The sequence below is a fragment of the Schistocerca gregaria genome, chromosome 6 (genome assembly GCF_023897955.1).
Source record: "Schistocerca gregaria isolate iqSchGreg1 chromosome 6, iqSchGreg1.2, whole genome shotgun sequence".
Lineage (NCBI taxonomy): Eukaryota > Metazoa > Arthropoda > Insecta > Orthoptera > Acrididae > Schistocerca > Schistocerca gregaria.
The window spans coordinates 38,855,363-38,882,409 of NC_064925.1; the positions used below are offsets into that span (position 1 = coordinate 38,855,363).

General features: G+C 43.3%; 1 protein-coding gene across 1 annotated transcript in view; it reads right to left on the bottom strand.

Annotated features, from left to right (window-relative positions):
- Positions 1–26,225, bottom strand: part of LOC126278708 (15-hydroxyprostaglandin dehydrogenase [NAD(+)]-like) — a 169,974-nt gene extending 143,749 nt beyond the window's left edge. The window contains exon 1 of the mRNA XM_049978981.1: positions 26,133–26,225. Within this exon, the coding sequence (XP_049834938.1) occupies positions 26,133–26,225 (93 nt within the window). The remainder of the gene's footprint in view (positions 1–26,132) is intronic.
- Positions 26,226–27,047: the final 822 nt, after the last annotated feature.

A 27,047-nucleotide genomic window follows, 5' to 3' on the forward strand; every position in this document is an offset into this window, starting at 1 on the left:
CGGCCTAACGGTGTGCGGGACCGTAGCCCAGCTTCATGGAGACGGTTGCGAATGGTCCTCGCCGATACCCCAGGAGCAACAGTGTCCCTAATTTGCTGGGAAGTGGCGGTGCGGTCCCCTACGGCACTGCGTAGGATCCTACGGTCTTGGCGTGCATCCGTGCGTCGCTGCGGTCCGGTCCCAGGTCGACGGGCACGTGCACCTTCCGCCGACCACTGGCGACAACATCGATGTACTGTGGAGACCTCACGCCCCACGTGTAGAGCAATTCGGCGGTACGTCCACCCCGCCTCCCGCATGCCCACTATACGCCCTCGTTCAAAGTCCGTCAACTGCACATACGGTTCACGTCCACGCTGTAGCGGCATGCTACCAGTGTTAAAGACTGCGATGGAGCTCCGTATGCCACGGCAAACTGGCTGACACTGACGGCGGCGGTGCACAAATGCTGCGCAGGTAGCGCCATTCGACGGCCAACACCGCGGTTCCTGGTGTGTCCGCTGTGCCGTGCGTGTGATCATTGCTTGTACAGCCCTCTCGCAGTGTCCGGAGCAAGTATGGTGGGTCTGACACACCGGTGTCAATGTGTTCTTTTTTCCATTTCCAGGAGTGTATTTGTCCAACATACGACATACAACCACCCTGCAAGTTTCCTACCCTAATCACTACAGCAATAAACTTTAAAATGATAAAACTACTTCTTCCTACACTATTCTGGTGTCCTAGGAAGTGACCAAGCTGTTCCTCACTACGATTGCATCTTCGCTGTATATTCGCCGGTCTAGCTGCTTCTAAACCAACTAGAATGATGTTGGGAGACTGCTCTTTTGTTTCTTAGGAAACTGATTTATTTTATATTTGTAATTAACCATCGTGTGGTGCAGATCTTCTTGTTGTATCCGTGCTTGCTAAGAAACAACAACGTGTAATGGCAGTGGAAACTCCGCCTATATTTTGAGTAATCGAAAAAAGAGCATTGCCAAGCGACCATAGATTAAGAAGTATGCCTATTTACTTCGCAAACAACACAGGAGAACGCACTACAACTTCAAAACTATGACAGGTTGTATATTGTGTAGCAGAGTAGCTACCAAAATAAATGGACAATAACATCATGTAAGTTAAAAATAAAAAAATTGAACCCACTGACGATAGAACAACAGTGCTGAAACATGTGTGGGTGAAACAAAACAAAAAAAGTTGTCTTGCATAGGGCGGGACTTCTCATCGCATTTATATTTGTTGCTTATGACGTCTGTGCCCACCTTCCGTTGTGGGAATGTCACAAATGTTTTTGCCCATCTATGACAATCCGTCCGTACAAATCATTCTGTCATAAACGAAATGCTTGTGTTTCCGCTAGAATGAGCTAAATTGTGAATTCCATTGAAAAATGCTTTGCGTAGTCCTTCGTGTACAAAAGGTCTGGGTTTGTCTTTCGACGTATTACACCGGATATAGCCCCCACTGTTTGTATATGCTTAAAATGCAAACCTATGATTTCGCTTTGTAAATATTTGTTTAGCTGAGCATCGGGAGAATGTGCCACAGCCAGGTGTGCATAATCCAGTGTGTACGAGGTGGCTCCGACTCGTGAAAAAAAAAGTCATCCACTACATTTTCGGTCCCTTTGATGTGTCTAATATATGTAGTAAACTGTGCAATAAACTCGAGATGTAGGTGTTGCCTTGGGGACCAGTCGTCCTTGTGTTTGCTGAAGGAGAAATTTATAGCCTCTTGTCCACATACAATATGAACGTTCTGGCGTCTACATATGGGCAAAGGCGCCGCACGTCTTCATACACAGCTAGTACTTGACTTGGGATGCTGCGAGCTTACATCAAAAAAGAACTTAAAGGTTGCCAATAACCTTCCACATACTGACGGAGAGCAGCTCCTTTTGCCTGTTATCTTGTGCCTAAGAGTACTGCTAAGTGTACATCATGCACAGGATGGACTAAAAGAATTGCTTTCCTCAAGTTGGCTTTTTCCTTGTTGCAGACTCTAAGCTTCTTGGCCGTCCACTGTAGGGGCCATTGACCTGTGCCGTCTTTACCTTTTAGCGCCTCCGGCAGTGGCGCTTGTACCTCAGCAGCTCCTGGTAGACGCGGACGGTAGAAGTTTACAAATCCCAGGAATCTTTTTCATTGAGTCAAGTCTGGGCGAATCCAGCCGTTGTGGCCGAGCGGCTCTAGGTGCTTGAGTCTGGAACCGAGCGACCGCTACGATCGCAGGTTTGAATCCTGCCTCGGACATGGATTGTGTGTGATGTCCTTAGGTTAGTTAGGTGTAAGTAGTTCTAAGTTGTAGGGGACTGATGACCTCAGATGTTAGGTCCCATAGTGCTCAGAGCCATTTGAGCCATCAAGGGCGAATGCCGGCCGCCGAAACTGCATAACCGCGGAAATTCACTTGTTTCTGCTACACGAACTTCACTTCACTGACCGCTATGCCGTACTTATACATCTGGTGACATACTGCCTTAAGATTTTGCTCGTGAGCTGAGTCAGTCCTGCGAAATAGCAGGATGGCATCCAGAAATTCAGCCCTCTGAATGCAGCCATATTTCCTCAGCATTCTTCAACTCAAATGGCATTCCTAAAAACACGAACAACCTGAATGAAGCCGTCGCATCAGTCTTTGGATTGTCTTCTTTTGCCACTGGTATTTGACTGCGCACTTTTTTTTTTTTTTTTGCAATCGATTTTCTGAATATTCTGGCTCCTGCTAGCGCATTGTTGAAGTCTTTGATATTTAGCTCCGGGCGTCTATCTGGAATTGTGTGTTTATTCAGTACGCAACAACCCGTGTAGGGCCTCCAGAGTCATCCTTCTTTCCGACTAGATGCAGTTTGAGGCATTTCCTCAAATTCTGCCGTTGCTGCGGCAAAATGGTCGGTCGCTGTTCTTCTCGGCCGTCACGAGACCAGTTAACCCGGTGTCGTCTTGAAATAATGTACTGTGTTGGCCTTTATCCGCTTCCCAATGCCTAGTCTGCTCACAGCACTTCAGGCTAAAGATACGTCCACTTTTGTCGGTGCTGAGATTTATCTCGCTCCTCTCCTGGCAAATAACGTTCCTCTCCTGGCAAATAACACCTACTTCCAAAAGAAAGGGGCTCTACTTCAACTGCTAGTACGAAATTTCATATCACTTCCTACTAAATTCCAAACCCGTCTCTACTTCGGGATTCGTTTGCCACCGTGAGGTGAGTAGGTTTGGCTGCTCTCGCGCTTCTTTTTTCCCAACCAGTAACGTTCCAACACCAGATTCTGAGTGGACGAGATAGTAAAGATCCGCCATAACCTCTCTCACATATAATGTTCGGGATGATTTTAGCGGGATTCCCACTCTGTTGAGGCCCGCTTCGTCTTCGACTTCCTGATCGTGGTCCGGCCGCTGGTGTCATTTGGGTGTGTACGCAAAGAGGTACACATTCTAGCCTGCTCGCTGAGAAGTTGATGATGCGAATACGTTGAATCTTGCTGATTTTTCATTTATTCTATTATGATTTATTCTATTATTATGTTATATTTTTCTACCCTTACTTCTGTCGAAACAAGGCCCCAGGAGTACACAACATTCCATTAGAACTACTGATAGCCTTGGGAGAGCCAGGCCTAACAAAACTCTACCATCTAGTGAGCAAGATGTATGAGACAGGCGAAATACCGTCAGACTTCAAGAAGAATATAATAACTCCAATCCCAAAGAAAGCAGGTGTTCACAGATGTGAAAAATTCCGAACTATCAGTTTAATAAGCCACGGCTGCAAAATACTAACACGAATTCTTTGCAGACGAATGGAAAAACTGGTAGAAGCCAACCTCGGGGAAGATCAGTTTTCATTCCGTAGAAATGTTGAAACTTGTGAGGCAATACTGACCTTACGACTTATATTAGAAAATAGATTAAGGAAAGGCAAACCTACGTTTCTAGCATTCGTAGACTTAGAGAGGAAGCTTTTGGCAATGTTGACTAGAATACTCTCTTTCAAATTTTGAAGGTGGCAGGGGTAAAATACAGGGAGCGGAAGGCTTTTTACAATTTTTACAGAAACCAGATGGCAGTTATAAGAGTCGAGGGGCATGAAAGGGAAGCAGTGGTTGGGAAGGGAGTGAGACAGGGTTGTAGTCTATCCCCGATGTTATTCAATCTGAATATTGAGCAAGCAGTAAAGGAAACAAAAGAAAAATTTGGAGTAGGAATTAAAATCCTTGGAGAAGAAATAAAAACTTTGAGGTTCGCCGATGACGTTGTAATTCTGTCAGAGACAATAAAGGACCTGCAAGAGCGACTGAACCGAATGGACAGTGACTTGAAAGGACAATGTAAGATGAACATCAACAAAAGCAAAACGAGGATAATGGAATGTAGTCGAATTAAATTGGGTGATGCTGCGGGAATTAGATTAGGAAATGAGATGCTTAAAGTAGTAAATAGGTTTTGCTATTTGGAAACCAAAACAACTGATGATGGTCGAAGTAGAGAGGATATAAAATGTAGACTGGCAATGGCAAGGAAAGCGTTTCTGAAGAAGAGAAACTAGCTAAGATAGTCAGGAAGTCGTTTCTGAAAGTATTTGTATGGAGTTCAGCCATGTATGGGAGTGAAACATGGACGATAGATAGTTTGGACAGGAAGAGAATAGAAGCTTTCGAAATGTGGTGCTACAGAAGAATGCTTAAGATTAGGTGGGTGGAGCACATAAGTAATGATGAGGTATTGAACAGGATTGGGGAGAAGAGAAATTTGTGGCACAACTTGACTACAAGAAGGGATCGGTTGGCAGGACATGTCCTGAGGCATCAAGGGATCACCAATTTGGTGTTGGAGGGCAGTGTGGAGGGTAAAAATCGTAGAGGGAGACCAAGAGATGAATACACTAAACAGATTCAGGATGATTTAGGTTGCAATAGGTACTGGGAGATGAAGAAGCTTGCACAGGATAGAGTAGCATGGAGAGCTGTATCATACCAGTCTCTGGACTGAAGAACACAATAACCACAACCCTTGCTTACAGTATCTTACCTTGGTGTATTCTTCCTGCCTTCCGCCAGGCTGGCTACTTTCTTCTGCAACGCTTCCATCTGCTCATTCGAATAGTTTAACTGCATCCCAACGTCCGAATGTTGCATCTTCTTATAGCTGCAGCATCTTGTATGTTGATGTCCCCAGCTATTTTTATCGCATTCGACGTATTCGTATTGTCCAATGTGCACCCTGCCTGCAGCCGTGATTACCGAGGTGATGCCGCGTGGTTTGAGGCGCCATGCATGGTTTGCTCGGCCCTCCCACCAGAGGTTCGAATCCTCCCTTGGGAATGGGTGTGTGTGTGTTGTTCTTAGCATAAGTTAGTTTAAGTAGTGTGTAAGTCTATGGACCGATGACCTCAGCAGTTTGGTCCCTTAGGTATTCTCACACATTTGAACATTTTTGAACCGAGTTGATGTCGGTTCCTTTCTATGTAACTACAGCTGCTCTTACCGCCACTGGCAGCTGCGCCATCCATACATATCGTAGCATCGATAACTCTTCTTCTCCAGCGATGCTTCGTAAATGTCGGGAGAATTCTGATACTGTTCTCTCATCTACCTGTGCATTGCACAGTGCGTGCTGCACCAGTTGCTCTACCGTCTTACGCAACCGGTCGATTAGTGTTTTCTTCAGAGTTATAAATGGATTCAATATAATGTTTTTGACTATAACGTCCGTCGTAGCATTCAAATTGTTTAACGTTACCGGGAATTTTGTTGATTGACAGTGACGCTGTTTTGTAAAAAATGCTAGGTCTGAAACTGCTAACCATAATTCCAACATGTCTGGCAAGAACCGTAGATTTTGCTTGGATTTACTTTAATCTCATACTACCTGAGAAACCGAGCGTTGACCAGCTATTTCTTTATTCTACTGTTCTATTAGCCCATCTCCTCCTGTCTCCACTCTCTGTCCATTTTTTCGTTCCCCTCTCCTTTCTTTTATCCACCCCCACTCTCTCTTTATCCTCCTCCCTGATCTCTCTGTCCATTCGTCCTGTCCCTGCACATAACTTCCACCCCTCCCTCTCTCTTTTTCCTCCACCACCCCATGTGTCTCTCCACCCAGGTATCTATTTATTCCACTCTTCTATTAGTCCATCGCCTCCACCCCCCACCTTCCACTCTCAGTCCACCTACTCCTCTCTCCGTCCATCTCCGCCTGCCCCCTATCCATCTGCCCGTCCCCCCTCCGCCCTCATTATCCTCCATCGAATTCCATCTCCTCCTTCCCCTCTCCTTGTCAATTTCCTTCTCCCTTCCTCCCTCCCTCCCTCCCTCTCACTCTCTCTCTCTCTCTCTCTCTATCTACCTCCTCCTCACCCCTCTATACATTCATCTCCTCCTGTGCCCGTTCTGTGATCCTCTTCCCCAACTCTCTGCCTCTCTTTTCCTCCTCCTACCTTCTGCGCCCATCTCCTCCTCATCTCTCTCTCTGTTCATCTCGTCCCCTTTCTCTATTTCCTCCTCCCCCATCTCTCTGTCTGTCCTCATCCCCTGTCCTTGTCCACATCCTCCTCTTTCCTTTCTCTATCCATCTTCTCCTCTCCCCTCTCTCCATGCATTTCTCCTCTTACCTCTGTCCATTTCCTCCTCCTTCTACCTGCGCCTGTCTCCTCCTTCCAATTTGCGTCTATCTGTTTCTTCCTCCCCCCCTTCTTTCTCCACGTTTTCACATTTACCCCAATATTAGGCTGATGGCTCTTACTGCTACAGTATTTCAATCCAGATTGTCATTAATATATGCACTAAATTTGATTGAAATGGGTCCTGGTGTTTAGCAGGAGCTTTTCAGCCGTAGCTTTTCTGGCACTCGCGCGTGTCAAATATGTTTCACACATATTTAACATATTTCATGCGTATTTGTATACATATTTCATTTGTCTGTCAAGCGAATTTCGCCCTGCATTTTCGTTTTCACACATATTAATGTTTATGACGTCATTTTTCCTGTACTATGTGCTGTATAGTGATATAATTTTGCACGAACATCTAGTAGTTTATGTGTCTACTGTCGGTGAAATGTGTTGTGAATTATGTTAGAAGTAAAGAAGCAATAAATTTAAACGTCATGCATGACGCGGCACGCATGACTGTCTATATGACTTCGAATTAACATGAACTAAATGTCATACAGTGATGTAATTTCTCTGATACACTTCTCTTTCTCCCCTGCCTTTGTCCACCTTCTCCTCTTTCAATTCTCTGCCCACCTTCTTCTCTCCCCTCTCTCTGTACGTTCCTCTCTCACATCTTTTCCTCCTCGTCGTACCTGCGCCTGTCTCCCCCTTCCCATTTGCTGGGTGGTGTATGTGAATACTGTCTGTAAAATGTGTTACGAATACAGTTAGCAGTAAAGAAGAAATAAATAAATCTGTCATGTTTCAGGTGGCAGTTTTACTCCATGAACAGCGAATTGTAGTAAACGACAAACATTTTTCTTTTCATCATTTTGTGGTGGTCTTCAGCGAGAAAAGTTTCCTAAAGGTTTGAAAGTATACGTAATGTTTGTTGCAAGTCTCTAAGTGCTGTCATTGAATAACGAAAACACTGGTATTCTCACGTCCTGGGCTACAGGTTCGCCCCCACTCCCACCCCTTTGATAGATGGGTGGTTTTCATCCCCACGATGATCGTTCCAGACAGTAAGTGATACGCGTACTAAGTTCGATTGAAATCGATCCAGTGGTTTAGTAGTAGATGTGGAACACACATATATACATCCATTTTTATGAGTTGTTTGGGTTTCCCAGCTTTCCTGTTTACTGAATTTCTGTTGTCTCCCGACAATATTGGATACGTCTCTCCGTTATTCTGCATTCCTATTGCAACCTAAAAAATCTTCTCCTTCTGTTTCTTCATGTCTTCTCGTAGTTTTAACAGCTACAACTCAACCTGAGCTTGACTAACTTCTAGATAACGACAGTACCATATCACTGCGTGTAGTCTTTGCCGTTTACATTTACTCTCCATTTTCAGGGTCACCAATATATAGCTGTTCTGCTCGTTCATCCTCCTATTAAGCCATCTGAAAGACACCTTTGAATGCTACAATGAGTATCATTGCCAAGTAACAGTCAAACGACAAAAATACTGTGGGTAATCTCTAATTCCAATGAGTAAGAGTGATGTCAAATAGAGATTGTCCGAAGGCACACAAAAACACATTGTATGGCTTACTCTACCAGTGGCGATTCCAACAAAGTTATTTGTGGGAACAAATCCTAATTCTGCAGTGCGCGCATTTGAAGATATTTTGGAGAACAATATCTTGGACTGACAAACATATATTTTTCCAGCTTTAATGTAACACTTCGGTATAAGCGTTGTGCTGTCCTTCTTTTGTCTCTGTTAACTATTTCCCCATAATTTGCAAGAAAGTAGTTAAAACTATAGGCAGACACAATTTACTTCATAATATTTTCCCTATCTTGATTGTCAAGGAGGATTACCCTTACACCAGTCAACTTCTGTGTATTCTTGTTGCTCAACTGGATGAACTGCAGAGCACTGTTAAAAATAAGTCATCATATGCCCTGTAAATTATCTAATACCTTACATTCACATGATACAGAACTGACTGATACTGGCTACAGTGGGGTACACCATAAATAATATTTATTTGCGTTTAACACACTTGGACAGTCTTCTTCAGTGTGAGACACACCATCTATCCTATAGCTATAGCCTATAGCTCCCAGTCTGGTAATACGATGTTCGTTAGGCACAGAAGACACAAAAAGTTTTCGTAGATGTGTGTCAGAGACACTTCATAAAGTCAAGACGGTTAGCGATATACTACTTCACTCCTCGGCACGTGTGATTTGACGCTGTTGTTGTTGTTCTTGTTGTTGTCTTCAGTCCAGGGACTGGATTGATGCAGCTCTATCCTGTGCAAGCTTCTTCATCTCCGTACCTACTGCAAGCTACATCTTTCTGAATCGGCTTAGCGTATTCATCTCTTGATCTCCCTCTACGATATTTACCCTCCACGCTGCCCTCCAATACTAAATTGGTGATCTCTCCTTGATGCCTCAGAACATGTACTACCAACCGATCTCTTCTTCTAGTCAAGTTGTGCCACAAATTTCTCATCTCCCCAGTTCTGTTCAATACCTCATCATTAGTTATGTGATCCACCCATTTCATCTTTAGCATTCTTCTGTAGCAAAACATTTCGAAAGCTTCTATTCTCTTCTTGTCCAAACTATTTATCTTTCATGTTTCACTCCCACACATGGCTCCACACCATACAAACACTTTCAGAAACGACTTCCTGACACTTAAATCTATATTCGATGATAACAAATTTCTCTTCTTCAAAAACACTTTCCTTGCCATTGCCAGTCTACATTTTATATCCTCTCTACTTAGTTATTTTGCTTCCCGAATAGCAAGACTCATTTACTACTTTCAGCATCTCATTTCCTAATCTAATTCCCTCACATCACCAGATGTAATTCGACTACATTCCATTATCCTCGTTTCCCTTTTGTTGATGTTCATCTTATATCCTCCTTTCAAGACACTATCCATTCTATTCAACTGCTCTTCCAGCTCCTTTATTGTCTCTGGCAGAATTACAATGTCATGGGCGAACCTCAAAGATTTTATTTCTTCTCCATGGATTTTAATTTCTACTCCAGATTTTTCTTTTGTTTTCTTTACTGCTTGCTCAATATTCAGATTGAATAACATCGAGGATAGGCTACAACACTGTCTCACACCCTTCCCAACAACATCAACAAAAGCAAAACGAGGATAATGGAATGTAGTCGAATTAAGTCGGGTGATGCTGAGGGAATTAGATTAGGAAATGAGTCACTTAAAGTAGTAAAGGAGTTTTGTTATTTGGGGAGCAAAATAACTGTTGATGGTCGAAGTAGAGAGGATATAAAATGTAGACTGGCAATGGCAAGTAAAGCGTTTCTGAAGAAGAGAAATTTGTTAACATCGAGTATAGATTTAAATGTCAGGAAGTCGTTCCTGAAAGTATTTGTATGGGGTGTAGCCATGTATGGAAGTGAAACATGGACGATAAATAGTTTGGACAAGAAGAGAATAGAAGCATTCGAAATGTGGTGCTACAGAAGAATGCTGAAGATTAGATGGGTAGATCACGTAACTAATGAGGAGGTATTGAATAGGATTGGGGAGAAGAGAAGTTTGTGGCACAACTTGACTAGAAGAAGGGATCGGTTGGTAGGACATGTCGTGAGGCATCAAAGGATCACAAATTTAGCATTGGAGGGCAGCGTGGAAGGTAAAAATCGTACAGGGAGACCAAGAGATGAATACACTAAGCAGATTCAGAAGGATGTAAGTTGCAGTAGGTATTGGGAGTTGAAGGATCTTGCACAGGATAGAGTAGCATGGAGAGCTGCATCAAACCAGTCTCAGGACTGAAGACCACAACAACAACAACAACCTACCTGGCCGATGGGACACAGCATCTCCGAGGCGCAATGAAGCGGGGATTTTCCGTTACGATCATTTGACTATACCATGAATATTAGGAATCCGGTAAAACATCAACACTCCGGCATCGCTGCGTCCGGAAAATGATCCTGCAAGAACGGGACCAATGACGACTGAAGAAAATCGTTCAAAGCCACAGAAGTTCAACCCCTCCGCAAATTGATGCAGATTTCAATGCTGGACCATCAACGAGCGTCAGCGTGAGGGCCGTTCAATGAAACATCATCGATATCGGACTTCGGAGCCGCAGGCCCACTCGTGGACTCTTGATGACTGCACGACACAAAGGTTTACGACTCGCCTGTGCTCATCAACAACGACATTGGACAGTTGATGACTTGATACGTGCAGCCTGGTGAGACGAGTCTCGTTTCAAATTGTATCGAGCGGATGGATGTGTACGGGTATCGAGAGAACCTCATGAATCCATAGGCCCTCCATGTCACCAGGCGACTGTGCAAGCTGGTGAAGAACTCCAAATACGTCTAGATACGACTCTGACAGGTGACATGTACTTAAACCTACTGCCTGATCACCTGCATTGCCGAGCGGGATTAGCCGAGCGGTCTCAGGAGCTGCAGTCATGGACTGTGTGGCTGGTCCCGGCTGAGGTTCGAGTCCTACCTAGGACATGGGTGTGTGAGTTTGTCCTTAGGATAATTTAGGTTAAGTAGTGTGTAAGCTTAGGGTCTGATGACCATAGCAGTTAAGTCCCATAAGATGTTCACACACATTTGAACATTTTTTTTTTCACCTGCATTCATTCAAGACCATTGTGAATTCCGACGGACTTGGGCTATTCCAGCAAGACAATCCGACACCCTACACGTCCATAATTGCTACATTGTGGTCCAGAGACACTTTTCTGAATTTAAACACTTCCGCTGGCCACCAAACACCCCAGATACGAACATTATTGATCATATCTGGGATGCCTTGCAACATGCTGTTCAGAAGAGGTATCGACCCCCTCGTTCTCTTACGGATCCATTTTCAAACCATATCTCGGACTTGGATCCGCTTCCCAAATCGCTACGGATATAACGCGCGGCAGGTCCACACTCGAAAGCTAAGTCGGGTCTACTGCGAGTCCTGGGAGCCATCCGCAACACATGCACATACGCAGACATAGAGAAAACAGAACAAACGAACTGCATATGTGGAATATGTGGGTGGAGATGACTGGATGCAATAGAGTACAGTGCTGTATTATGCCTTCCGGTCAGTGCATTTGCGCTACGTACTGCATTTACAAGCAATTTTAGAACACAGAACGAGAGGTTATGTCATGATCGCATGGGTAGAACTGGCATAAAATCGATAGAACTGCCAAAAATGACGGAAAATACTTATAAATTGATAGAAAATACATTTAAATGTGGGGAAATTGAGAAAGCACTTGCGTGTCTTCTGGTTGGCGCAGAAGAATTCTTGTACTTAGGAACGAGTATGCGACAGCAAGAGGAATACGAGAAAACGTTGACATGGAAGCAGCGGGAACCAGTGAAACAGTCACTTTTTTCTACTGTATGTCTATTCAGGTAATAGTGATACATATGAATTGACTGCTGTCTTTGATGCTTTACTGGAAAAACAGGGAACCATCCGCCTCTAAATTTACTTGCATCACCGTTAAAGGATGACATAGAGTGGATGGGGTGGTCAGTTGAGATGGAGTTGTAACGAGGCACGATTTAATGGTAGACTGATGATTCATTCTAGAGAGAGAGAGAGGGAGAAGTTGCTGCAGGTCAGTTTTTCCGCTGTTCTGTCAGGATGCAACGGTCGCATGGCATAGCCTGCATTCGACTCGTATACAACCGCGTGTTGTGTGTGGTTCTTAGCACTGCCTACTTGCGATCGTTAACAATAAACCTCTCAGTCATCGGAGAACTTCCTTCTCATGTGTAATGAAACATGACACATTCCTCTAAAAGAACGAAGATTTATGCGACGTACTCCATTCCCCTATCGCATCTTGGGTGTAAAATCGAGACTTCAGTATCATAACTAAGATGATTCTAAGTTAGCTATAGGTGTTTGTGAGGCACTGCAAACCTCGTGTATACATTCGCCTGACTGATATCCTGTTTAAAGAGTTGATGGCGGCATGCTGTGTAATTTCACATGCCAAACACCGCTGCTATGCCTTTATCTTTTTCCTTCTAAGAGGTATTTTCCGTTACTAACCACCATTTTATAAAGGACTGATGCAGTCATAGTATAATTTCTGAACCGTGATCGGATGTTAACAGTGGACGCTATACACCTCTGGAGAACTACACTGTGCACATATCATACCGAGCCACTGTTTTAAGGAAGTAGTTTTTCGTTTTACAGTTTGTTACCATAATTTATCGTAGACAGAGTTGATGGCGGCATGCTGTGTAATTTCACATGCCAAACACCGCTGCTATGCCTTTATCTGTTTCCTTCTAAGAGGTATTTTCCGTTACTAACGACCATTTTATATAGGACTGATGCAGTCATAGTATAATTTCTGAACCGTGATCGGATGTTAACAGTGGACGCTATACATCTCTGGAGAACTACACTGTGCACATATCACACCGAGCCACTGTTTTAAGGAAGTAGTTTTTCGTTTTACAGCTTGTTACCGTAATTTATCGTAGAGAAACCGGCAAGAAGAATGTATGGCATGCGCTCATCACATATTTCTTACATTGGAATATTGACAGCGCTACATTCCACACCACTAATAGGTGGTAAACTGGAGCTGTCTAGCATCATAGCTTATTTTAAGTGCGGAACCTTGTAGCCTTAGGAGTGCGTTTGTTTATGTTCTCTCTTACCAATACCTTCCAGGTATTGATCCCAGACTATTGAACAATATTTTAGAGTTGATTAGCGTAAAAATGCTTCGAACTCCATCCGGCTGGAGCTCCAACATGCACAAAAACCAGCCACTTCTTGTTCTTCTTAACCATCTGCTATTACATCACAACATTTTCAAATCTGTTGCTATACACTGATAAGGAGTGCTAACCTCCACGAAATGGGCGAACCTGGAGAAATCTTGTGTACTTTGATGGGCGAGGACTCGGCTAGCTCCATTCATTCACTAGACATGGAATGTAGAAATCTACTTCTGATCAGCTGAAGATTAAATCGGTAACAGTGCTGCAGGGCGGGCTGGTCAAAGACAGTGTGGAGTGGTCTTTCAGTCTCTAACTTTATCCTAAGGATGCGAGGAAGCTCTGTGACTCCCATCCACATAGAGTCAGATCATCAATTATGCACTACACTCGAGGTGCTAGAAATATGTAGAGCACTGTCTGGTATACTTTGACAATGTATTTGTTCGAGAATTAACAGTAAATGGACGTACTGCACAGTCTTCTATCTACATCCACAATTACATTCGCAAAGTAGAGAAGAGGCGGCTTAGCTATGACACTGAAATTGGGAAACATGCTGTCGCATCATTGGTTGCTGCTGAAATTACTGTAAAATTGTTAAAATTATTAGAGTACATCGACGGTGCCTTTTCCATCCCATCAATACACTGCCACGCTGTCTGTTACCACGTAGTGATTGACTGATATCGCTTGTTCGGAGAAAGAGTTCTGATGGATGGGCAACACCTCCTGGGGATGGCTAGCACTAAAACAGTGATCACGTACATGACCGCAATATGGGGAATCAGTCGAAACAGAATGCAGCTATTCTGTCACTGTGACAGATGAGTTTAAATGTGGAGGTCATCAGTCACCTTCGGACAGAAGTTTGAAAGCTCTACACAACGCCGCCAAACTCTTCCAGTTTCCTTACGGTATAACTGTCTTTTTTTTTTTTAAATCATACAGTGTGTGTGGTGTGCTATGGTTGCAGTGGTAACAATATGACTTAAACCGTGCCATGTCTAGTTTTCTGTGAGAGGCAATGGATCAGAATGTGTTACTGTCAGTTTAGAACCTGACACACACGTCGAAGTCGTGGCGGAAAAACAAAATGTATGGCAGTGTACAAAGTGTGTTACAGCAAAAAGAAACAATGTTTCAAACAACGACATAGGATGACAGGGAGGGTATCTTTGACTTATAGTATAGTTTGTGAGATACGGTCACCCTTCTACAGTACAGGCGATGCAGCTTTACATTGGTCCATGCAATGGATCAATAGCTATATATTTAATAGGATCGTCACAAGTGCTTGATGCCAACGCACAAACAACATTTGTTTTCGATATATGGGAGGAGAGATATGTGGTAAATATCTTATCAAGTTCTCTATCGGATGAAGTTAGTGGAGCTTTTATAGTTCGTAATTTTTCTTTGTTGAATGGTACAGAATAACTAAGATAGCATGTTGGGGTGATAGACATGAATGGGTCCTGAGGGACGTGTATCTGCTTCGGACAGCCGTACTTGTATGTAGTTTTGGGACGCACCAGAATGTAGTAGCAAAATCCTCATCCTTCCCGCTACCTCTCATACTGTCTTTTACACTACCTCGTGTTGCAGGAGCAGTCTTCATTTGGCGCTATACTGTTGGCGGAGCTACGACAACATGTTTGTGTTTCCACGGAGTGGTCAAAACACGGTCCTGTCGCACTAACTCAGGTCACTCTGTTTCTACAAGAGTTGCAGAAGGTGGTAGATATAGCTCTCTCTGACTTCTGCTCAGTTCCTACTTAAAGTTAATGATCACATGCGCAAAGCTGCAGAAATTGCAGCAGTTGCATGAGGCATAGAGACTATCTAAAATTTTACTGTAGCAGGCAGGTTCGAAAAAGGTGTCTAGTTTCAGTATACGAGAGTGCCAGAAATATGATTCACTAGTGAATGTAATCATTAAAGCATTTCTCCATAGCATCCAACGCAGGTATGTCGTTGAATGGGAAGACTTGATTCCAAATCATAGACATCATTTCTACAGGAAAGCGTAGCACTGGAGATCTGGAAGGCTAGTGCAGATTTCTTACGACCTCAATCAGCACACCATCTGCTGTTTGTGATCCTTCTCAATCAACCATCGCCTATAACCCAGTCGATGTATCATAGAACCTCTGACGTGGCATTGAGCAGAATGCATTACAAATACTAGAGTAATATCTAGCGGCGGCGTGAGGGAGTTACAAATGCCGCTTTCATATCACGTTCCTTAGCCGAATCATTTTCTAAATTCGGTAATTTTATTACGAGGTTGCGCCACTGGTGACGTGTAACCGCACTGTTGGTCTGATATTATACACTCCGGCGATCACAGTCTATTTTCAGTGTCACGGTGTTTTCTGGAATAACCACTTCATTCGAAGCTAATGCTATACCTCAATTTATAAAGACAGTATAGCTTTTAACATGGATGCTTGTATGCACCAAGACCGCTTGTGACAGTAACATACAGCAGTTGTTGCGATTGTGCTTTTCTTTTTGTTTAACATCTGGCGGTTTGTAAGGCGATTATGCCTCTGTTTCTGAGACACAGTGGTGCCACTTGCAAGAAAAACTTATGAGACATGTCCACTCATCGCTGATTTTTGGTCAATATTATTTCGTTTCGCCAGCAATCAGTTATTGGAGAAGTATTATACTTAGTAGTAGGGGATGCATGATAGATTCGGCTTGAGCATCAGGCTTATAAAGTATGCGTTTGTGTTCCGAGATGTGCAAAGGAAATGATTATGTCTAGTCGTAAGGAAGGTATGGATCTGACGTGGAATACTGTGATAGCAAAGGAAAGAGTACATCAAGTCATAAGAATGGTACAGATATTTCTATTTCCAGAGCCACAGCCATCAGCAGGGTGTTCTACCGATACTTCATTCATTGTCGAATGTCGTTCAACTGAGACCGCAATTGTAACATTTAATTGTAAGTATAGCGATCAGATACATATGTGGCCGATTTCGTAGGACGATTCTATGCGTGCTTGGCGCGGCGACGGGTGCTCGACTGAGGAGGGAATGATTCACGTTTCCCGTTAATGGCACGAGCCGTCCGAATGGAGAGGCCTGTCGGGATGCAGGACTGTAGTTAACTTAACCATGTCGTCCTCTAGACGGCTGAGTACCGGACTAATACTTAGTATGTGTGAACAGCTTTCGTGATCGCGTGGAAATTTGAGAGAAGATTCAATATGGACATGTGTTTGCGCTGGACCATTATTCCCTCCCATGTAAATTGTCCGATTGACTGCTTCTTCACATTTCCCGTCTTTATTTGGTTGAGAGAAGATCGATTTTGTTGTGTTTTGAGTGCATCTATCCGGTGAAATACGGGTGGAGGACACGTTTGCTCGTTCTCTAGACGTGAAAAACGCCTTAGTTGACTTTGCTAATTATAAGGATGATTTGGAATCTGTTATGTCATCGACATCGATATTCGCGAGTGGAAATATCAGTTTCCTCTATTTTTTTCGAGTTTTCATGTAAAGTTCTTCGCAGGTGGGATAAGTTTCAAGTTACTCAGTGGCTCACAATGATTTCTTACTCAAAGGAAGATTGTTTATATGGGTGGTGGATGCTATACAAGCCGCCACTGTATGTTGGCTGGATTTACAAGTATTCAAAATACCAAAACGTTTCGTGGAAGTGGCGAAATCGATAAACCGAAAAGATTCTAGAGCTTTTTTAAATTGTAATTACATCCTTTATTCATGGACAAATGCGTAATGGGGGGAGGCTTTTTTGCAGTGCGGAAACGACACCCAACCGGTGCGAGGTAGATGTATCAAAAGCTTTTTTATACATCTATAATTGATACTCAGAAATGTTATGCTGCTGCTTGAACGTAAAGGTACCGTGACTTATGTTCCGACATACGTTTGTGGGAAATAATGAAACTATTATTCACGTACAAACAAAAAAAAAATTACGTATGTCTAGTCGTAGTAGAAGGATATATTGGAAATCGTGAATTGTGATTTCAACGCACTGAGAAGTATATCCGAATGTAAGTGGTGATAGAGGGTCTCAGGGAATCACAGAAGGGACGTCCATCTAAAAGGGGACAGGTAAAACACAATAAGGTAGTTGTAGAAAAGATTGGTATTGCAGTTGTAAGTTGTCGTAGCTGTGTTGGAAAAGAACCAGAGCTCCAAACCCTAATAGAAAGCGCTGAAGCTCAAATAGTTCTGGGTACAGAGAGCTGGCTAAAGCCGGAAATAAGTTCAGCCGAAACGTTTTCAAACAGTGTTCATAAATGACAGATTAAATACAACTGGTGGTGGAGTATTTATTGCTGTCAGAGGTAGTTTACCTTGTAGCGAAAGTGAAGTAGATAGTTCATGTGAAATAGTATGGTTAGAGGTTATACCTAACAATCTGACTAAACTATTAACTGGATCGTTTTACCGACCCCCCCGACTCAGAAGATATAGTTTCTGGTTAAAAGAAAACTTGAGTCTCATTACAAATAAGTGCCCCGCTCATACAATTATAGTCGGTTGTTGTTGTGGTCTTCAGTCTTCAGACTCTATCCTGTGCAAGCTTCTTCATCTCCCAGTACTTACTGCAAGTGACTTTAATCTACCCTCGATATGCTGGAAAAATTATACGTTTAAAGCCGGCGGCAGGCATAAAACGTCATCCGAAATTGTACTGAATGCTTTCTCAGAAAATTATTTTGAACAATTAATTTATGAGCTCACTCGAAGCGTAAATGGTTGCGATAGCATACTTGATCTTTAGCAACAAATAACCCTGGACAAAGTACGAATACAGGGATTAGCGACCACAAGGCAGTTGCTGCTAGGCTGACTACCGTAACACCTACAACTATCAAAAAGAAACGCAAAGTATATTTAAAAAACTGATAAAAATGCTCTTAACGCCATTTTAAGAGACAGTCTCCACTCCTTCCGATCTGATCATGTAAGTGTAGAAAAGTTGTGGAATGTTTTCAAAGAGATAGTCTCGCCAGCAATTGAGAGATATACACGACATAAATTAATAAGTGATGGTACTCATCCCCCATGGTACACAAAATGCGTCAGATCGATGTTGCAGAAGCAACGAAAAGAGCATGCAAAATTTAACAGAACGCTAAATCCCCAAGATTGGCAAAGTTTTACAGAAGTTCGAAATATGGCACCTACTTCAGTGCGAAACGCTTTTAATAATTTCCACAACGAAATTTTGTCTCGAAATCTCGCAGAAAACCCAAAGAGATTCTGGTCATACATAAAGCACACCAGTGGCAAGACGCAATCAATACTTTCACTGCGCGATAACAACGGTGAAGTCACTGATGCCAGTGCCACTAAAGCAGAGTTATTAAACACGGTAGTCCAAAACTCCTTCACCAATGAAGACGAAATAAATGTTCCTGAATTCCAATCAAGAACAACTGCCAAGATGAGAAACATAGAAGAAGATATCCTCGGAGTAACGACGCACTTTAAATCACTTAATAAAGGCAAGGCCTCCGGTCCAGATTGTATACCAGTCAGGTTTCTCTCAGAATATGCTGATAAAATAGCTCCATACTTACCAATTATATACAACCACTCGCTCACAGAAACATCCGTACCTAAAGACTGGAAAATTGCTCAAGTCACACCAATACCCAATATCCGCTGAATTACAGGCTTATATCACTAACGTCGATTTGCTGTAGGGTTTTGGAACATATACTGTATTCGAACATTATGAAGTACCTCGAATAAAACGGTTTCAGAAAATATTGTTCTTGTGACACACAACTAGCTCTTTATACTCATGAAGTAATAAGTTCTATAGACAGGGGATGTCAAATTGATTCCATATTTTTAAATTTCCAGAAGGCTTTAGACACCGTTCCTCACAAGCGTCTTCTAACCAAACTGCGTGCCTAGGGAGTATCGCCTCAGTTGTGCGACTGGATTCATGATTTCCTGTCAGAGTCACAGTTCGTAGTAATAGACGGAAAGTCATCGAGTAAAACAGAAGTAATATCAGGCGTTCCCCATGGAAGTGTTATAGGCCCTCTATTGTTTCTGATCTATATTAACGACACAGGAGGCAATCTGAGAAGCCGTCTTAGATTGTTTGCAGATGATTCTGTCATTTACCGTCTTGTAAAGTCATCAAATGACCAGAACGACTTGAAAAATGATTTAGATAAGACATCTGTATGGTGCGAAAAGTGGCAATTGAATAAGGAAAAGTGTGAAGTTATTCACATGATTACTAAAAGAAATCAGCTAAATTTCGATTACGTGATAAGTTACACAAATCTGAGGGCTGTAAATTCAGCTAAATACTTAGGGACTTCAATTACAAATAACCTAAATTGTAACGGTCACATAGATAATGTTGTGGGTAGAGCAAACCAAAGACTGCGATTCATTGGCAGAACACTTAGAAGGCGCAACAGGTCTACTAAAGAGACTGCTTACACCACTCTTGTCCTCCCTATTCTGGAGTATTGCTGTGCGGTGTGGGATCCGTATCAGGTGGGACTGACGAATGACATCGAAAAAGTACAAAGATGGGCAGCTCGTTTTGTATTATCGCGAAATAGGGGAGGCAGTGTCCCAGACATGATTCGTGAATTGGAGTGGCAATTATAAAAAGAAAGCCGTTTTTCGTTGCGACGGGATCTTATCATGAAATTTCAATCACCAGTTTTCTCCCCCGATTGCGAAAACATTCTGTTAGCACCCACCTACATAGGGAGAAATGATCATCACGATAAAATAAGAAAAATCAGGGCTAGCACAGAAAAATTTAAGTGCCTGCTTTTCCCAATCGAGAGTGGAACAGCTTGAAGGTGGTCCATTGAACTCTCTACCAGGCACTTTATTGTGAGTAGCAGAGTAATCACGTAGATGTAGATGTAGAGATTAATTTCATAAACAGCTGCACAATATAACAATGGAATTGTTCAACTTGAGCTGCTGTAGTGTAAAAACAGGACGGGCACTACGGCGGTAACAATACAACCCCTCGTTGGCACCCCTAAGCGTACCCTCGCATTTTCCTTGTTGTTTTATGGATAGTGTTGTTGATTACAATACACCAACCTGCTTCAGTGATGTCTTTCCAAGCATAACACTCGTTACAGAGAATCCTCGCAGGATGCAGCGCCTTCCAGAAGCGCTCATTCGAAGGCTTTGTCAGACAATTTCCTAGGACTGAGGAGAATCGAGACATATAGTCGGTGTGAGTGTAGGCATATCATAATTTTTTCGGGCGCTGTATGGATATAAGAGATAACTGCACTGTTTGTGTAAAATGTGTATATATTGCAGTGTAATGTTGCTGTGGCTTAGAAACGGCACGACCAATGAAAATGAGTGTGTGTCCTATTGTGAGGGGCGAATAGATTCAGTGCATCGATACCCGTGAGGGTATGAGAGAGATTTTTACATGCACTACAGATACTGAGATTCATTCCAGAAGCGCATTCGTCAAGAGGAGACATTATCTGTACATCAATTGGTGTCAGACTGTAGCAGAAATAGTAATATTTAATTGTAGTTACTGTGGTAAATATGTTCCTGGTTCCCAATTATTCTTGTGAGTCTTGTATATATTTGATGATCTGTAGACGACTTTTGCGGGGTTTAATTGTTAGTGCATTATGGCGATCTGTACAAAATAATTTTTGCCACTGAAACTCTCGTCTGCAGAAAAAAAGGCGGACACTGCTCCCACACTGGCAGCAGCAGCAGTTAAATGGGTAAATTCAGTGACGAACGGGCTGTGCCATTAGGATCATCAGGAAGAATACCTTCGGTGTTATTCGGTCTATTTTCGTAAACAGGTCCTGTTAGGACAAGAATTTATATGCAGGCAAGCTGAGGCGTCACAAAAGCTCCTACAAAAGCGACGGTTGACTATTTCTGCAGCACTTTACGAATTCCGGGAAGGGACTGATAAGTAATGGACGGGCTGTCGCGTAACATCTCTCTCAGCACTGGACACACAGCTCTTCGTCATCGCGCCAGCAACGATGCCTAGGTGAGCATGTATTTTAACAGGTATTTCTCAGGTGTCATGTATGAAAGGGATGCCGCCGCCTCATCCCTGCTTGTGGTTCAACAGCTGGCGGCCGCGTCGTCACTTTACTGGGCCGCCAGTGCATCCCAACTCCTAGCAGCATGTGCGTTCCAGTGGAGAGGGGACAGCGGCCGGTTCGTGCTTCGAGATGGGTTTTTAACTGTGTAATTGTGTGTGATGTGTGTTGCATGACGGTATTCCTTGCGCGATCGGAATAAAAAGAAGGGCGATCGATTTAATTACTTCTACAAGACCTCCATTTTTCCAAACAGCATTGAATGATCTCCAAGAGATATTCAACCCCTGAAAACGATTTTTTTGTATAAATAAACAATATAACCTTGAATCTCCCTTCATGAGATCCTTCCTCTCCACCCCAGAGCCGCCAGTTTCCAGGTAAAGGAGGGTTCGAGCGGGATAGGGATCGGGTGGCGGGGGTGATGACTGATTTCCTGAAACATTCATTAGATAAATAAATAAACTACACTCCATACACTGCCTCGAATCCTCTAAATTGCTTAAATAAACAATATTCCACATATTGTCTAAATCGCTTAAACAATATTCCTTACACAGCAATCGATTTCCAGAGAAATTCTTTAACTAAATAAATAAACTATATTCCATACACTGTCATAAATAACTGAACAATATTCTATTTATTGAATAAATTGTTGAAACAATATTCCATAAATTAAAATCGAATTCCCTCCAAATGACCGATCAACTGAGTCTTTGTCCTGCCAATTTCCGAGAGAGATTGTGGGATGGGAGGGGGTCTAGCAGGGAGAGGAGAGGTTAATTAATTGATCACTTTAATTCAGTAGTCAATCAAATTGATAAGACTGAGAGGGGCTATTCCAATAACTCAGACCTGAAAGTGTACCTGAAGCAGCGAGGGGGGCAGGGTTTCCTGAGAGGTGGCGAGGAATCGGAGTGGACGAGGGAATGATAGGTTAAGGACCTGTCAATGGAGAGGAACGATCCTTTAGTAGAACAACAGGTTAATGATCTGTCAGTCAAAAGGAATGATCCTCTTAGCAGAACAATAGGTTAATGACCTGTCAATCAAAGGAGAACAATAGGTTAAATACCTGTCAATCAAGGGAGAACAATAGGTTTGCCCCTGAGTGCATACCTGCCCCTGATGTAGGCAACCCCCACTAACAAAATGCTCTGGTGGCGGCTTTGGTGCAGTACTCACATAAAGAGGCAGGACTGTGTTTTCTAAAGTGAATATGTGTATCTTTGGTCCAATAGGAACGAAAACTGGAACTTTCCTTATTACAAATTTTTCCCTCATTAATAGTATAGAATTGATTAAAAATTTAACAGTGATCGTTTTTTATGGCACATTGTCATGTTGGAACAAATGTACAAATGTGAGTTATTAGTCAATCAGTTCAATGCCTAAATTCTGGTGGACTATGATAATAAATACTGTTGGGGAGGAGAGATAGAAAAAACTGTAGAATAGCTGTAAACAGTCTTTTCTGAACGTGACTTATTACCAAAAGATGAACGAAAGGCTTCGAGACATTTTTGTTGAGTTGGTGCTATGACATCTATAAAAAACATCACTGGAAATTACAGTATTTCCACAAGACTGCTTATTTAAGCAGTCACTGCAAAGAAACACCTCGCCATTTTCTGATTTTCCATTTTTCGAACGATAATGGACGACACTGTTGTCGCATCTCTGGCAACGGCCTTGCCGCAGTGGATACCCCGGTTCCCGTGAGATCACCGAAGTTAAGCGCTGTCCGATGTGGCCGGCACTTGGATGGGTGACCATCCAGCTGCCATGCGCTGTTGTCGTTTTTCAGGGTGCACTCAGAGTCGTGATGCCAATTGAGGAGCTACTCGACCGACCAGTAGCGGCTCCGGTCAAACAAAACCATCATAACGACCGGGAGAGCGGTGTGCTGACCACACGCCCCTCCTATCCGCATCCTCAACTGAGGATGACACGGCGGTCGGATGGTCCCGATGGGCCACTTGTGGCCTGAAGACGGAGTGCTTTGTCGCATCTCAACAACGCCAGCACTTGTAAATGGTTAAAGTGGTGCTACTTGTAAATATTGTCTGGTAGCAGTGCGAGAGTCGCAGACAGCACCACTACCGATGCTGTATGTGAGTCTATGTGATAGGTCAGTTGTGGGTAGGCATGGTGTTACATTTCAGTACGACAAATGCGGTGTTGTTACGCCTTTGTCAGTGTGTAACACACATGGCTAAGTGGACCTATACGCCATGTACAGGGGCCAAGCTGTTTCAGGGGTGGATTCCTTTCAGCCATACTAAGGTGGCACTGGCTTATGCTCAGCATGTAATATTGGCATATAAGTTAAGAAGATTTCGGGTTGCAGCAACAGACAAATAGCATCATCTTATAGGAAATCGAGGCTTCTTCTTGGCTCCTGAATGGATAGGTAACAAATAATAGAGGCCCAGATGCGGCCAAGATTGTTTCGACTACAATGCAGAAGTTTCACTAGGAAGCCCCTAAACATCGTCCATACAGTCTTGATCTCTCCCCATGCGATTTCCATATTTTTTTGCATCCCTGAAAAGAGGCATTTGCTGCCGACGAGTTGATACGGATGAAGAGGTGCATGCCTGGATACAATCGTGGTTCCATAAGAAACCGCAAACGTTTTTCCATGAAGCCATTCCTCTTGTTTGGCAATAGAGTAAATGTATTAGCAATTATTGCGATTGCTTTTGAAATAATAAGCAGTTTACTTACTTTTTCGTCTGTTTCATTTTCATTTCACTGTCCCTTATACGTCTGAAATTTAAGAAGGTGACATACAGGAAACAGACCTGTATCAGAGGATAGATCGTCTTTCAGAGTTTTTAAGTCACAGTATAGGTACTCAATACGAATACCTTTCGTAATGCAGCAAATGTCAATATGTGCGAGAAATTCGTTTAAGTCACTGTTGCTGCTGCCAAGAAAGGAATGATGACAACAGCGTGCTTTGCATATCTGTCCATTGTGTGGCCTAACTACCGACGCAAACTACTTGGATGCAACAATACTGGCTCGGATGAGTTGTCATCTCATCTTGAAACGTCTGCCCCCCCTCCCCCCCCCCCCCCCCCCCCCCGCCACTCAGTAGTGGCATAGTGCATAGTAAGATTCAAAACTCGTAGAGACGCTCTGTTCATTTAAATGTGTCGTTCTTCTGTATGTCTTGTATGTCTTGTAGTTTTTGGGCAGTCGTCTTTTGAAACTAAGCAGTTGCATCTCAATAACTACACTGAAGCGCCAAAGAAACTAGTATTCAAGTGCAGAGATATATAAACAGGCAGAATAAGACACTGCGGTTTATATAAGACAACAAGTGTCAGGAGCAGTTGTTAGACCGATTATTGTTGTTAAAATGGCAAATGATCAAAGATTAAGTGAGTCTGAACGTGGTGTTATAGTCGGCACACGAGCGATGGGACACAGCATCTCTAAGGTACCAATGAAGTGGGGATTTTCCGGTACGACCATTCCACGAGTGCGCCTTGAATATCAGGAATCCGGTAAAGCATCAAATCTCCGACATCACTGCGGCCGGAAAAAGATCCTGCAAGAACGGGACCAGTGAAGACCTAAAAGAATCATTCAACGTGACAGAAGTGCAACCCTTCCTCAAATTACTGCAGATTTCAATGCTGTGTCATCAACAAGTGTCGGCGTGCGAACCATTCAACGAAACATTATTGATATGGGCTTTCGAAGCCGCAGAGCCCTTCGTGTATCCTTGATGACTGCACGCCACAAAGCTTTACGCCTTACATGAGCCTATCAACACCGACAATTGACTGTTGATGACTGGAAACACGTTGCCTGGTCGGACGTGTCTAGTTTCAAATTGTATCGAGCGGATGGACGTATACGGGTATGGAGACAACCTCATAAATCAATGGATTCTGCATGCCAGCAAGCTGGTGGAGGCTCTGTAATGGTGTGGGGCGTGTAAAACGAAACCCTTGATAGTGTAGATACGACTCTGACAGGTGGCACGTACATAAGCCTCTTGTCTGATTACCTGCACTCATTCCTGTCCATTGTGCATTCCGTCGAACGTGGGCATTTCCAACAGGACAATGCGTCACCCTACTCACCCAGAATTGCTACAGAGTGGCTCCGGGAACATTCTTCTGAATTGAAACACTTCCGCTGACCACCAACCCCCCCCCCCCCCCCCAGACATAGCATTACTGAGCATATAAGCATATCTGGGATGCCTCGAACGTTCTGTTCAAAAGAGATCTCGACCCCATTGTACTCTTACGGATTTATGTTTATAGACAGACCTGTAGGATTCATGTTGCAGCACTTTTGCGTGTTCGTGGGGCCCCTGCACGATGTTAGGCAGGTGTACCAGTTTCTTTGGCTTTTCAGCGTATGGTCCGCGTAATTCTCTTTTAACTTGTCAGTTACTAGTGTGAAACAAAGCGTCAGCATCACTGTAAAGAGACATATTGCTGACACTCGCCTACTTCGTTAGAGCGACAAGTCAAATAATCTGATGGTGTGTGTACCGACGGTCTTACAGTGCGCACACCACACTGTCGACTACGATTCCACGTCCTAGTAGCGATCAAAGAGGCTGCTGGAAACGCTGTGCGTAATGTGCGACAGAGGCACAGCCCCGGTGCGCCGTCGCCCGCCTACCTTGAGCCCGGCGAGCAGCAGGTGGCGCGCGTACTGCAAGCCGATGCCCGAGGCGCCGCCCGTCACCAGCGCCACGCGCCCTCGCAGCTCCATCGCGGCTCAGCGCAGTGGCTGCGGCACGGCGACAGACCCTATAAGGGCGGCTCGCGGCGCCGATAACGCCTCTGCCGGCAGATAACGCGAAATGAAATCGCACAAAAGTACACCTCGTCACCACCCACACTAATCCCGGAACCGGGAAACCTCAACTCTTGACACCAAAAATGAAAACACAATCACGGCAATAATAAATGTCCTATTTCCACGAAATTGGTGCAGTCCAATTATTCCTTTAGTTTTGTGAACAAAATCGATAAAGTTTTTACGTCTGACTGCAGGATACAATTAGCAGCACATTACTTCGCGACGTCCAACGAAGTGAAAAGAAAACTACAGCGCCTCCAGACAGTAGAGGTCTAGACATGTCCACTCTGCGTAATATCAGGAAAAAAAATTCCACTGTTTTTTCTGCAAAAACTACAGATCACTTTAGAATCTCCTCATTATTTCGAAACCATCATCGAAGTAAAGAAAAAGCGAGAATTTAAACTCTGAAGAAGAAACATCTACGTTAATCAATTTCTTTCAGGTTGACTGAAATATTACACAACCTGAGAGCATCTCTTCCATTCAAATCAGTGTTTATAAATAAACTGTCATCCACATGTGTATTAAAAATACCTTAGACACATAAATTAACATTAGAGAGAATACATTGCTATTTGAACACATGTCAGAAAAAGCACAATAATTTTACATTCAACAACAAGCTATATTTCAAGAGCACATAGCTGTTTTGTACACTATGGCTAGGCACATTTTACCAGTGCAAAGCTTTGTTTACAAAAAAATCGTGGAAACCTGTCCTGTAATAGA